At 36.7% G+C, this 15866-nt stretch overlaps 1 protein-coding gene across 6 annotated transcripts in view; it reads left to right on the plus strand.

Moving 5' to 3' along the window:
* Positions 1-15866, plus strand: part of ptprt (protein tyrosine phosphatase receptor type T) — a 250176-nt gene that overhangs the window by 131194 nt on the left and 103116 nt on the right. For all 6 annotated transcript variants that reach the window (XM_084127973.1, XM_084127974.1, XM_084127976.1 and 3 more), the window contains exons 8-9: positions 5182-5478; positions 11275-11384. In XM_084127973.1, coding sequence (XP_083984099.1) covers positions 5182-5478; positions 11275-11384 — 407 coding nt within the window. The remainder of the gene's footprint in view (positions 1-5181; positions 5479-11274; positions 11385-15866) is intronic.

Here is a 15866-nt window from a genome sequence, read left to right on the forward strand (position 1 = left end):
TGCCGCGTCTAGTTATACGCTTGACCACTTTGTGTCCATTCGCGCGTCAAAAGACGGTACTGATCAGAACTCTTGTGTACTTTGGACGGAGCGGGCGGTCAGACTGACAATAGCCCACTCCCGACATCTTTTGACAGCGTATCCGCACTTAATTCTGACCACCTGTACACCTAGCTCTGAGGAGCTGTTTGGTACTGAAACCATTGTCAGTCAACAACATTCTTTTTTTGCAAGGATGTTTGAAATAGTTCGGCAGAAAATAGCCTACTTCATTTGTCAGTAGGGCAATATGATTTTCGTTTATGTTGCTTAGAAATTTGAGTGATAGGCTTTGTCCTATTTAATTTATGTTATTTATATTTCATAATTTTTTTCTGTGGCATTTTTTTTCTCTGCTGACAGTACAATGTTAAAATAGCCTAATATTTATATTTACACGAACACAATTTTTGTATAGCATTTATAATTATTATAGGCTACTTAATCTCCTTCTTTCCGTTAGAGACATTTGAATGTGAGATTATGGAAACGAGATCTAAATTTTGCATACCCATCAGGTCGGGAAATAAAGCGGGTGAACACAGAGTGTGTTTTAAGCGGTTGCTGAATAGAACCTTGTGGGAACGGGACGGGAAAAAAACAGTCCCGCGCAGACCTCCTTAAACCTTAGGTGTGTATGTGTGTACGGACTGTAAGCGAATGAGGCATGATTGCTATTCACACCTTTATTAAAATGGCTGTAATCTGTTACCACAATAGTACTTGATCTGTTTAAAATGATTTCCTTGATATGCCTAAGGTGTTAAATTAAAAAAAAAAAAAAAAAAATTGTCTAATCCAGTAATAAATTTTTTCTATTTTTGATCTGAGCACAATCAGAAAATCAGAAAACCCATCGTTATTCGTTTTTTCATTTTAGCTCAGGAAATAATGGAAAAACAAGTCGTTTTTCACCTTTTTATTTTTGGTTTTAATTTGAAAAAACGATTGAACGAATGATCCACGGACGGTGACGGACCCATCATATTCCGCGATTATAGGCCTACAGTATATAAGAGTATTTCATTTGTATCCATAGGCCTACTCTCTGTAGCTGGCCCGCCTTCTACTGGCTAAAAAAATATTGGCCCGCGGCCAAAGTTACTTGCCGACCCTTGGTCTACACTGTCTTTTAACCTATGAAGTTTTTTTTTATCTTCGATTGGTTGGAAATGTTTTTGAAGGTTGGTCATGTTTTTATGTAACCGATGGTGCCACTTTGGCCTACAAATGACCATTGTGAGTGAAGGTTAGTGAGTTTTGAAGGCAAAGTGCAACCTTGAACAAATATCTGAACATTTTCACTCAAGAAAAGCACTCTTTAGTACTTTAGTACTGTACTAATGAATCTGTCGGCCTGCTGGCTTTTATTGTTGGTTACACTTTATATTAATGTGTCCCTGTTACAGTGTAATTATACATTTAAGTACTGAGTAATAGTAATTACAGTGCCCCTATTATGGTTTTTCGAATATTCCCTTTCATGCAGTGTGTAATATAGCTGTTTGTGAATGTAAACGTTCTGAAAAGTCAAAAGTGCACGCTAAATAAAGTTACTGTCTCCTAAAAAAAAAAATTAACTCTGAACCGCCTAAATGAGTCGTCTATAATTCTAATCCCACTGTGTTATGGTTCTATGTTGCTAGATAATACATTTGCATAATGCCTGCCTATGTTGTACGTTGTCTGCCCGCGAACAACTTGACCCACCCTCAAACACGTAATTTTACTGTCGACTGCTTCCCAAATCTCGGAGTTCAATGCGGGAAAACGTAAAACGCTTGCTCTTGAAAGATGGGTCAGTACCCAGTTTATTTGGTCCAGCTTGTTCCTCAGAATCACAACCTGTAAGTATGAATAATTATTGATGTATATATTTTCTACCGGGTGTTCAAAATATGTAGTTTTGTGTTTTATGTTGTTTAAGTGTCCGGCTAACCGGCTAACTCACGTTATTACTGTCTTACCAAAATAGTTAATAGTTAATTAATAATAGTTAATAGTTAATAGCTAATCAGCTGTGGGCCACTATTACCTAAAGCTGTGTCTATTAATGCAGATTGTCTGTCGTTCTTACTACTTTGAGTAAAGATAAAGGATGGAGCAAGATATGTTTTGCAAACTTTAATGTTACATTAGTCATTCACGTTAGTGCATGGGCTAACATATGCACTGTTATTGATACAGTTCCTGCATGTGCACCGCAATAAATTTGAAATATACACATCGGTTTGTTATCATCAGATTGATATGGTAAGATCAACGTCATCGTTATTGTCTTTAGGATGTGTACAATCACTGAGCTTTAGGAATCTACCAATCACAACAGACTGGGCCGTCTGGCCAATCAGAGCAGAGTAGCTCGCAGAAAGGAGAGATATAGAGAGAATGATTCATCCAACTGAGTTGTTTGAGAATAATTGAAAAATGTGGAGATGTGCAATGTATACTATGAGAAAATGAAAGTGTTTTTTAAGTAAATGATTGTTCATTTTTAATTTTTTTAATTATTTTATTTTATCATATAAATAGTTGTATTTTTTTATTAATCTTATGATTTATTAATCTTTCCATTTTTGTGATGCTTTCATTTTATATGTATATTTTTTTACTGTTGTTTTTCCATTCGTTTCATATAGCAGCAAATAACCGTTAAAATGCTTTCATTTAGAAAAATTAAAATGGGTCATCATGTCATTTTCAATGCTCTATGCTGATATCTAGGAAGCAGAGTGGCTTTTGGCCGATATATAATTTCATTATGGCGAATGAGACGCATTTTGTTTTATTTCATTTTTCACAGTTGTTGTTTTTGTGCTGTTGTTCATTCCCTGCCTCTGTTTTTCCCTCATCTGAATATCTCGGTTTAAAAACCCCACGCATCTGGGTATGGTGGACACCTATTGATATGTTTATTGCTTGCAGTTTCCTCTCTCGTTCCAGAGAGAGCAAGAGGGATGGTGGAGGTGTGATAAATGTTGCAGGGCGTTTGGGTCTGAAGAGATCGCGCCAAAGCAGCGCAGCAGCAGTACTGAAGATTGATTTCTCTTATGCAATTCTCCCCAACGTCTGCGATTAATGACCCTATAGGCTCGCCATCCATCAGCATCTCCCCTTGCTAAACTACACCAGCCCTCATCCAGGCTCCATAAGCCCACCTATGGCACCACGGCGTACCCCGCAGCCGAGCATTAGCGTGTTGCTAATGCTCTCACACATTCACCTCTTTCTGTCAGCTTAATGGTGATATTGTTACCCTGCACCTGTCCACCAGGCAAATCCCCTACCCCTCCAACACCTCCCCTCGACGGGGGGCTACATGTTGGGCATGGACCCTTGCTGGCCGAGAGCCTAAACATTGCTCGATCAGACATATGTCTCTGCATTTATAGCCATTCTAGTGAGGCTTAGTCACGTAGGATTTACAGTCTCAAATCTGCTTAGATGACACCTTTAGATAAGAACCAACTCTGATGAATAGATTAGCTGTAATCTGGCCTTCAGGAACAAAGGATTTGGGTTTTGGGTCATTTGTTGTTGTTTTTCTGTAATTTGTTCAGCTAAGATTAAGCAAAAGAGTTAAGCAACTGTGCAAATGTACCACAGAGGACCTAAAATGAGGCTTTGGCTTCCTGTTTATTATTAGGTACAGACACCAAATCAGTAATGGATTTTTTTTTTTTTTGACTTTCCTACCAATCTGTCTAGTTTGCTTGATCTTGAACACAATGCAACTGAACACAATTCAGTTCAAACTTTGTAAGTCTAAGTCTAAGCCTCCCATGTGTGAACCACTGATGAATGAGCCATTGAAGCTGAAAAATGCTGATGTCTGCTCTAGACGTGACACAGTTCTCACATTGCTCAAATTGCTTTGCACACAGGAACTCTAAGAACTTTGAGAATGAAAGCGCCCTAAGAGAGCAGCCATGATGTAAACTATCTTAAGACGTTAAAACTCCCTTTCACATTCGGCTCCCTAAAGATTCGTCCAAGGCCAAAGTCAAAAACCAGTCGCCTGCCTCTTTTATGCTTTTCTTCTAATCTAGAGGACTTAGTGTGAGAGATTTTGTCCAACAAGCCCACTGGATCCACTGGCGAGTCTCTGATACTGTTTAGCCCCTTTCACACAGCATGTTGATCCCGGGGAATTGCCGTAAAAATGCCTTCTGTGTGAACGCAAACACGTCCCGGGATTGATGCTGGGATGGGGACCTAGTAACATTGCCGGGATCAGTCCCGAAACGCGCCCTGTGTGAACAAAAGCCAGGATCAATGCCGTATGGGGCGTGTCCTAGTGATAACTTGACACACAAGGCAATGACGGCTTAACGAATTAACACGTTGAAAAGAAGTCATAATCGAAAAAAAAGTTGTGATTTGACCACGAAACATGTTGCACATAAACAACAAAGTTTGAACATCAACATCTAATGCCTGATCAGCGGCCATGTTGTCCAAAGCAATGCAAACACTGTTGTACAACATGTTTTTAAATATGCAAACTGCAACAATTGACCAGTCAGAATCAAGTATTTCAGAAAACCATGCGATGATAATATTTAATAAGTTCACTGACACAGACAAAATTATATGTCAAACAAATGATGTTCTTCTGTCAACTTTTTTCACGGTTTCCACAAAAAAAGATTTTAAGCAGAACTGTTTTCAACATTGATAAAAATAAGAAATGTTTCTTGAGCAGCAAATCAGCATATTAGAATGATTTCTGAAGGATCATGTGACACTGAAGACTGGAGTAATGATGGAGCTTTGACATCAGAGAAATACATCACATTTAAATAATATTTAAATGGAAAGTTATTTTAAATTGTAATAATATTTCACAATATTACTGTTTTAACTGTATTTTTTTATCAAATAGTTGCAGCCTTGATGAGCATAAGAGACTAAAAAATATTACCAACCCCAAAACGTTTGAAATGTTGTGTACATATATTAGAAATGTACATTATCCATTCATCATGGCTGTTGGTAAAGTATGGAACAAGCAAAAGAGGAAAAATATCTCTTCTGATAATTGTTCTGGTATATTGTCTCAATGTTAAGATGACCTTGTAATCAAAATTTCCTGTCAAATTTATCTCTGACCTTCCCTTTCCTTCCCGTTTCTCCCCACAGATCCAGTCAACGGTCCCCAGAACGTGAACGTTGTGGACATCCGTGCCCGTCAGCTGACCCTGCAGTGGGAGACTTTTGGATATGCGGTGACACGCTGCCACAGTTTTAACCTGACCGTCCAGTACCAGTATGTGTTCAACCAGCAGGAGTTTGCCGCTGAGGAGCTGATACCGACCTCCTCTCATTACACTCTGAGGGGACTCAGGCCTTTCGTGACGGTCAGACTACGGCTGGTGCTGGCCAACCCTGAGGGCAGCAAGGAGAGCGAGGAGATCGTCAAACAGACAGAGGAAGACGGTGAGCTTGAATAAGCAAGATGGTGGAATCAAAAAGAATTCTCTTTTGTAAATGTTAAGCAAAATTAATTTGAGTATTTTATAGTATGCATACAAATGATTAAATTTAGTGTTGCTGTCAATGCTGTCAAATTTAGCTCACAGATAAGCAAACAAACATCCAAATTAATTTTTTTCTCATTACAAATTAAACAAATTATAAATGCACTAATCATGTTTGCATGGTTCACATGGTTCATTTAATTTAAAATAAGTTATAAAAGTAGACCTGACTGAACATTACCATGGCTACTAAACAATAAATATACAAATAAATAAATGTAATATTGATTAAAGAGGAAATTATTTTATATTTTGAAAGGAAAGAGACCATGGAGTGCAATGAGAGACATGAAAGAAACACAGCTAGTAGGAAATTGATTGCCAGACACAACAATTATACAGTTTAGTGGTCATTATATTTCATTATTACAGATTACAGATATATATATTTGTATACTGACAGCAAAGCTCTCAAAACAACTATATTTGAAATTAAATAGCATAAATAGCATAGCTTTTTAATACCAAAACACTGGTTTAGCCTTATTAGAAAAAGTCCCAGAAGAGAGGTATAATTGTAAGCATTACAAATACACTGATTGTCTATTTCTCATTGAATTGATATCTTTTTACTTGAAGGTTGTTTGAGGAACATTTTAAATGGAGGTTTGTTGGGTACAGAAATTATTAACACTGGTTCCTGGCATTTAATCTCACTAGATATTTGAATTAAACAAGAATAAGTGAATTAACCACTAACCTTCGCTGGAAGAATGGCACATGTACAGAAAGGCTGGAGGTTAATATTTTTCTTTTGTACAGTGAAGTAAACACAGCTATTACAGGCTAGAACATCCTTTCATATAGGCAGTATTTTGCATCAGGGACTCCGCTGTTATAGATAAATGTTGACAGTTGTAGCTATTTGCAATTTAGTTTCACAACATGCCGTGGCACTTTCCACATCCTTAAATGCGGAAATGGGAAAAGTTCAGTAATCCCAGCCTATTATTTCAATTATCCATGTTTTAATGAATGACTCTTACCTCTGGTTCTTGAGGACTGAAGGGTCTTTTTCAAGTCTTTGTCTTGGAGCGCTCACATGTTCTTTCCAGCTGAATGCAATTCTGAAGCTTTTCAAAGTGCAGGGATGGAAATGCCGTGATCTTTTGGGAAGCACTCTTCAGTAGTGGTCATTCATCTTACTTTTGTGTGGCGGTCAAAAATAAACTTAGTTTGCCAAACTAAACTTAGATTGCCAAAAGTGATTTAAAAGACGGCAAATTCTGTACTTTGTTTCATTTTATAGCCTAGGAGTGAGGGAGTGTTACTGCTTTTAACTGTCTTTCAGTATTTCTTTATGTTATAAGAGCATTGGAATATATGATAAGAACAAAGAAAACCAATAACCAAACCAGTCTTGTTTTTAGTGACAACAAAAGACTAATCTCACTAGAGATATTCTAAAATAAAAAAGCAGCTTTTTGCCTTTTATTAAACTATAATCTCAGGGATGTAATTTTGTAATTAGTGGAGGAGATTCACAATTTCTTCTGAGGTTGTTTAATTGCTTATAAATCTGTATGTGTGTATAAACGGTATACACACATACTGTAGTTTATGCAGATTAATTGGCAACATTTATTCCTAAGAAAATCTTTTTTTTTTTTTTTTTTAGTTTAGATTAGATTTTGGCTGTGCTCAAGTGTGAATAATTGTAAGTTTTAGTTGCCTTTAGTAGTTTGAATTTACATACGTGTATTTACATACGTGTACATTACCATTCAAATGTTTGAAGTTAGTAAGATTTTTTGATGTTTTAAAAAAAGCGTCTTATGCTCACCAAGACTGCATTTATTTGACCAAAAATACAGTAGAAACAGTAATATTATGAAATATTATTAAAATCTAAAATTTACTCTTGTCTTCAGTGTCACATAATCCTTCAGAAATCATTCTAATGATCAAGAAACATTTATTACTATTATTATTATCATACTTTTGTGAACATTGGATATGATTTTCATGTTTTAATAATGCATCCTCTCAGATCTCAGTTGTTGTAATGTTCACTGTGAAAGTGCTTGTATTATAAGATAGATTCTCTGCATTGTGTATTTGGGAATCACTACAGTTCTGTAAAGAAGTCAGATCCACTCAGAGAAGTAAATGGAAACAGAATTGTTAGACCATAGCACTGCCCTGCTCTTCCTAAAGAAAAGCAACAAATATGAAACAAAGATGATGAAAGCCATCCTCCTTTAATCCATCTGTTCCATTGATGTGTTGCAGTTAAAAGGAAATCCCAAACGTAGAGCATGTTAAAGCTTCACAGTCTGTGAAAAGACACAATGTTTCTCAGACGGAGGGAAGGTTTGCTTGCAGCGCTTAATTTGAAAATTTCCCAGAGGGAAGCGCTCAGCCTCCATTTACAGTTAATTTCTCCCAGCTTGTTTTTAATGCTGTGCTATAAAACCATGTGAAATAAAGCCTGTTGTCAGGCCTTAGATTATTAGGTTATTGTGTATAATTCAAGCTCATCTCATGTTCTTTCAGATTTTCATTTTCATGTTCTGATGAGTATGGTTTGATATGGATAGAACTCTTTTGGTTATTCAGTATCTGCTCTTGTCTGCCGCACTGATGTTTTTCCTTTTTTATGTATTTTTGCATATGAAAACCTATAATTGCTGTCCTTTGTGTTAGCAAATTGACGGACAGCTGCAACATATCAATAGTGAGGCTGTTCTGTCTCTCTGTGTAACCTTATATGGTGATAATTGAAGGAGGGTGAAATTAACATGAGGACGGCAGACAATTTTCACCTTATAAGGTCAACAACAACACCAAACCCTGTACTGAAACCTGCTTACCCGTAAACAAGCATAAACAGGAAAAGAGCGAGTGTGTTGTTCGTGATTTATTCAGAGATGAAAATAATCAGTAAGATTCAGAAACAAAATGGAACGTGCGACAATTACGAAACCTTTTAAAAGGTATTTGTATCTTGAGAGGGGCAAGCATAAAATGGGGAAAAAAAATTTTTTGCACCTCAAACTTAATGAAACATCACTCATAGTCTCCCCACGGGAAGCTAATCAGCTGGATTAATATGTAAAGAAGCATTCCAGGCACAGGCATGGTTATATAGTGGAAAAGACAGTGGACGGAGGACTGGATCTAATTATATTTCATTGTAACAGTGATTTAATATGCTTGTTGGCTAGTGCCCAATCAAGCTTTTTGAAGAATTGTTGGAAATGTAATTTAACTGGCCTCACTTTGCAGTACAATATCTGACATTAGCTTCTCAGTGAGAGAGTGTTTTTCACCTTTTCTTTGATTAGCTCAATTCTTTTCCCATTGAAGAATAAATGCCAGTGACTATTCAGCTTGTAATAGCTATTGAGGGCAAATATCTCAACCTCGTTACCTTTTCAAGAGGAACTTAGTCGCGATAGAATTAAACAGATAAAATTATATTAGATGAGATCCATTCATTGAGGTAAATAGAAACTTTCTGTTTTTCGGCATAAGTGAGATTTCCATTGACAAATGATCTGTATTCACTCTAATTTGTATTATATTCATATAATTTATATAATTAATATAATGGGCCCTATCTTACACCCGGTGCAATGCAGCGCCAAGCGCGACGCAAGTGTTTTTTGCTATTTTCAGTCCGACGCAGTTATCATTTTCACGTCCTGCGCCACGTTGTTTAAATAGCAAATGCATTTGTGCCCATTTGTGCGCCCATGGGCGTGCTGGTCTGAAAACGAGGTGTGTTCTGGCACATTGTTGGCACGTTGCTAATTTTATTTTTTGATTTAAAGAGCACGTTAGTAATGCGCGCCTAAAGGTGGGTCCACAACGCGCGTATACTCTGCTTATTAAACACACAGGGACGCATGTACAGCAGCACACAAACATGGCAAATATTTAAAATAAAAGGATTACAATGTAAAAGATTATTATTGTGTACATAAAGATATGGTGGAATCCGGCTTGTCCCGTAGCTGTTCTGCTTGCGCACTTTTACCTCGCACACGAGCAGATCCGTTTGCGCTCTGGAGACACGTTCAGTCTTTCCACTATCAAATTCCGACATGTAAATAGCGAATCTGCCATGGCGCGAGCGCAACTGGCATTTAAAGGGAATGGGAGATGAGACTCTGATTGGTTTATTGCATGTAAATCCCAAAACACACCCATTACTCATTAAAAGAATAGGGACAACTCTTTTAGACCACTACCATTTTTCCCGTCGTTAAACTAGCAAAAGTGGATTCGGACTTGCCCTAAGTGAACTCGCTTTAGACCATGCGCTTAGATCGTTAAAATAGGGTCCATAGTTTGTTGCAGTTGTTCTCAGGTGATTAGTTCAGGCAAGTTATTTCTGCTAATAAATCAAACCAGTGTACTTTAGTTAAATCAATCAGTTTTGAACTAAAACTCATATGCACATTAAATTGTTGTTCAGTAATGGTGAAACTTTTGGATAAAAATGGCATTATTGCATAAATCATAATTTTGTGGAATGATTTTCATGTTTTAAGAATACATCCTCTCAGATCTCAGTTTAAACACTCAAAGTAAAAGTATTTGTATTTTAAGTCTTTTCCCATTGAAGAATAAATGCCAAAGACTATTCAGCTTTTAATTATGATTAAGGGCAAAAATCATGAGATCGAAGAAACTTTGTCTTTTGTGAAATATAAAAGATTTCCAAAATAAAAGTACAGCTAGATTAGCTTTTCCTTGAGGAAATAGCCGAGCAATGATAGTGTCAAAGGTTTAGGCTTCTGTGTTGTTTCCGTGTAAATTAAATGCTGCATGAACAATAGATGTTTTAGTTCTTTTCTTTGGCGCTCAAGATGACCGCCAGCTAATCTGTTTGTGCCCGAGACGCTTCTCCCGTTCGCCCCGTTGTGGCCTTGCTACGCTCATCTCTTTAATCTGCCCTCCCAATTAGCCACGACTAAGTGCAAAGCAAACAACAGCGCTATAGGGCTGCTAAGTTGGACTAAACGGCCTTTTAGCTAAGTCATTAGCTCTTTTTGCACACACCGTCAGGAACAGTCTGACTCATTAGTGTGTCATCGCTAACAGTCAAGTTAAAGACACAGACCAAGACAACTAGCCTCAAGTTAACATAATGTATGGGCTATTGTCAAACTGGCACAAATTAGCACATTTGCATGTTGATTTCTAAAATTGTCACGTCATAGCATCTCTGAAAATGCTATGCTGGCATATGAGAGCAGGATGAAGCTTTGTGTGGATGATGACATCTTGGAAACAAGTTTTTAGGGTGTTAATGATGTTCTAACAAGAATATATTTGGAAAACTTGCAATGTGTGCCAGAGGGGACGTGCACACAAAATATGCAAATAGACACACGCAAATGCGCGCAGTTGTACTCGTAGCACTTGTTAACACCTCTCAGTACTGAAGGGTAGCAAAGCTGTTACAATTCACACTTCGAATATTGCGGCTGAGGTGTGTTTGACATAGTTTTACTTCTTTAGTCAGCCAATCTCTGCTCACCTCACTTTACCTTTTACCCAGCAACAGAAGCCATTTCTGTCACCCTACGTCACCTCTGTTCTCAAAACAATCACGTTTTGTATCAAGGTGTTGATTTAATGGGAGAGTGTTTGAATTATAGATACAATACTGTTGACTAAACATTTGGCAATATAACCTAGAATGCTAAATGTGTTTGAATGTGTGTTTGTGTGTCTACACTAGTTCCTGGCCCCATTCCTATGGAGTCCATTCAGACAGGCCCATACGAGGAGAAAATCTTCATGCAATGGAAGGCCCCGAATGAAACCAATGGAGTCATTACTCTCTATGAGGTGAGGAAATGTTAAATATACATATTTTATATTATTTTATTTGCTTCTATACAGCAGAGGTGAAGGTTTTGAGCGGCTTGAATGGTTTTTCCCACATTGACACACAAACTTGTACTTATAGAAGTTTTTATAAGTAAGGTTGGCTTTACAGTTATTGAATAATTGAGGTTAAGTACCTGGCTCAAGGGCACAATAGTGATTGTTAACAGTTAGTAAGAACAGTTTATGTTTATTTGTGTATTTCTGTGGTAAAATCAGGTAGCAGTAGACGTTTTGGTAAAAGTTATTTTCCGTTGCAGGACATTTTGTTGGACAGCCTTATGGATATACATGTATATTTATTGTAATGCACATTACAATCAGAGAAATGAAGTCACTGCATGACAAAAACAAATTATGGCCAGATTGTGCTTTAATGTGTGTGCGTTTTTGAGTGGGCTGGAGGCACAAAAGAGCCTCATAATCTCTTTGATTTGATGAGGAAGAGAAACCACACGCGAGACATTGCGCATATTCTGCGACATCATTAAAATGGGGTTACTGCATGTGCCATCTTGGTGATAAGAAGATTGACAGAATTTACTAAATGTATCGAGCGGACACAATGCAGTCCCATTTGGCCGGATAATTGCTATAATAGCCCTCATTGATTTAATTAGAAGCATCCAATAGAATTATCCTGGAGATCTGAGCAGCCGTATGCCTCCTCTCCTCGCTTTTAGTGATTCAGACAAATTAGACGTAGGACAAAGAGCTCAGAGGCAGGAAAGGGAAGGTGCGGAGATGAATGCAGCGGAAGGGCCACAAAAAGACACTGTTTGTAGCAAGCAAGTTTCTTGCTTCACAGCTTTAGAAAAGTTTGGACTCGCAAAGGAGGAAATAAAATAGAGGTGCAAAAAAAAGCAATGAAAACATAAAAAAATTATCTTTTTTTTTTTTTTTTTTGATAGTGTGAAAGATTATTTGCAATATACTGTATATGATACCCTTAATATTTTAAACATTCTTCATATGTAGTATTATATATCATCAAATGCACTATATAGTAAACCATATGAATATGTATTGCTTTAATCTATCTATCTATCTATCTATCTATCTATCTATCTATCTATCTATCTATCTATCTATCTATCTATCTATCTATCTATCTATCTATCTATCTATCTATCTATCTATCATATAATGTATAGATAGATAGATAGATAGATAGAGTACCTGAGATGTCCTGCATCAAAATCCATACTTTTGATCAACCCCCCCATCTCTCTCTCTCTCTCTCTCTCTCTCTCTCTCTCTCTCTCTCTCTCTCTCTCTCTCTCTCTCTCTCTCTCTGTATGTTTCCTCTGCATTCATTTCTCTGCACAACAGCCTCCTGTTATCAAACCATCAAAGCCTTTCAGAAATTAATTGCTTTGCTGACAAAATAAGAGTGTGCATATGAAAGGCGCAGGGAAAGACAGAGAAGATCCTCAACAGCTCCTTAATCAACACCGAGTTGTGTAAAAGGAAGGTGTCTTTTGTCCTCATGCTTCTTTATTTTTCTTTATCTCCATGCAAATGAGGAAGAGTAAATAGCGGAACATTTCTACACACGGCAGGTTTTTAATTCTTGATCTTTGTTTTGTTTAACTTGCGTGACATGTTGTGAGTTTGCGATGACGTGATGTCTTTCCCCCACCGCTGTGTCTCGTATGCCGTTTCTGATGGATTCCTGTCTGGAGTTGCATGGAAACAAACCACCCACTTTGTTTACAGAGAGAACATGTCTGACGTTTTTTTCTTTGGAGAAGTGATGGACAGGGATATTGACACTCTCTGCGGCTACTGTTATCTATGCAGAAACTTGAGTCTACCATATCTATCATACCATGTTTTTTGCACCATTGTAGTATAGTTTAACATTGTATTTTAAGTTATACTGCACTAACAAAAATGTACCATTGTATTATACCCTTTACATGAAGCATCATGTAAATATTATGGATTATGAATATTCATCAACAAAAATTTAACGAAATGTACCATGGTATTATGGCTTTTTTCACTACTTACAAAAAAGTACCACAGTACTATCATGGTGTTTTAGACATCTAGCACCATGATATTCTTATAAGTACAATGGAGTACCATTTAAAAAACATGGTACAGTAATTTCAGTAATGTTGTATATTTCAAAGTACCATTACCAACAGAGACCATAAATGTACATTGTACTTCTTTGTAAGGGTCATGATACCATGGTAATTCATGATTATGATTGCATAGTATTCTTAGAATGTTACACTGCTGTTCAAAAGTTTAAGGTCAGCAAAACAAGGTGATGCTTTTATTCAGCAAGTATGTGACAATAAAGACATTTATAATGCAAATGCTGTTCTGTTGAACATGCTATTTATCAAAGAAAAAAAAAAAAGTGGTTTACACAAATAAATAAAAAATCAACATTCAGTTTTCAACATTAATATGACCAGCAAATCAGCATATTAGAATGATTTCTGAAGGATCATGTGACACTGAAGACTGAGTAATGATGCAAAAAAATCAGCTTTGCATCACAGGAATTAATTGTTTTTTTAAATATATTTAAATATATTTTATTTTCATTTTAAATTGTAATCATATTTCACAATATTACTGTTTTTACTGTATTTTTGATCAAAGAAATGCAGCCTTGCCAAGCATGAGATTTCAAAAAAAAAAAAAAAAAAAATCACACTGATCGCAAACTTTTGAATGTTAGTGTAAATACTATAGTATATAAAAAGTACCGTGGTATTATTATTCGACATCGATGTACCACGGTACCACCATAGTAGTTTTTTGTATGTAAAAAATCTCTTTTTTGTCTCTAAATAAGTCAAAGTAAAGAGCTGTCGTTCTGTGTGCTGATGTAGTGGGGAAAGTTTTCATCTCTAACGAAGATGAACAGCCTGTTCTGCCCTTACGGGATAGAGGAAAACCTGTGCACATCCAGCCTCCTCACGTCATGGTGTTGTTTTCATTTCCATCAATAAACGGTTGAGTTGCAAGCACTCGAGTTAAGAGAAGCAGTAACCCCTAGCTCTCTAGAGCAGATAAACCCGGTTAATGGGCTCACGGCCCTGCATGTGTGGTCTACAGACAGCTGGAGGAAGGTCTAAATCTGGGTTAATGTTGAGAGTGCGTTTTTTATTTACCATTTGTTGTGTATCATGAGACAGTGAGATTTAAGTGCTCTTGTTTTGTCCGACACAGCAGACATTAGTGTATCATTGCTAGTAGTCGGCAGGGAGGAAGGACGTACCCGGTTGATGCAGTGAGCTGTAGTCACTGGGTTTGTCAGGTTTATGGCATCTTTGAAAGAGTCATATATGGAAAGTAATGTGAACTTTTTACTTGTAGTAGGACAGAAATTTGTATCACAAAGTCTATAGACATTTTCCACTAATTTCTCTACAATTGTTGTACACTTTTTTTGTTACAAGAATGCTGCACCATTATTTGAATTATTCGTCTGTTATCGTTGTTTTAAGATTTATTCACTATTAAACATTATGTAAAAGCAGTGATGATATTGCAGATTCACTGGGGGACTTGGAGACATATTTTATTATTTTAACCATAGATGCAGAAAATCCCACTTTATTTGTGTATGAAATTTGCATAGTTTGCATTGTGGAATCTATTTGGTAGATAAAATATGGAAATCCTCAAAATTTTGAACTGGAACTCTGTCTGACTGTTATTACTATTATATTACTAGTGTTTGTATAGTGCTGTATTTTCTTCTATACTTTTTTGATTTTATATTTTATGCATGCAGAATTGAGTGCAATATTATTTTCTACACCAAATGTTGTGTAACCTAGTTTCTTTCTGGCATCCCAAACCCTCAAAACTTACAAAATACTAAATATTCTGTTCTCAGCATGTCTGTTTACCAATTATAAATCTCAAGAGATGACTAGCTTCAACGAGGCTCCTGCCGATGAATTACTAACCAATCCAGCTTGGGTTTTTAGTTTTGCATTTCACGTTTCTGCTTGTATAACTCTTGATAACAGTTGCCGATTTGCCTACTTTTCTCATAAATGTCTGATAAGGAACGAGTTATAGGCAGCAATATATATGTGATCTACAGCATGGTATACTCTAATAGGCATAAAACACATTAAAAAAAAACTAATAATGGGTATAATACTCAACTTTTAATTATACATAATAATTTAGTAATTATTTATTGAGCTTTGCATTTTGCATCACAATGCATTTAGCCAAAACAAGGTAGCGTACTTAACCTTTTTGTTGCAAGTGCACATGATGCCTTAAAAGGCAGCTCACTATGTTTTGGAACAACATTTCTCTCTTTTTTCCCTTATTGCTGAAGCAAAGTAGCCATAAATCCAATATCTCCCACAAACAGGGCTGTTTTCTTCACATTCCCATCTCCGCTGCCTTACTGAACTGGGAAATGAACCCTTTTCAAATCAGCTGTGGTCA

This window comes from Abramis brama (assembly GCF_963993115.1).
Source record: "Abramis brama genome assembly, chromosome: 11".
Classification (NCBI taxonomy): Eukaryota; Metazoa; Chordata; class Actinopteri; order Cypriniformes; family Leuciscidae; genus Abramis; species Abramis brama.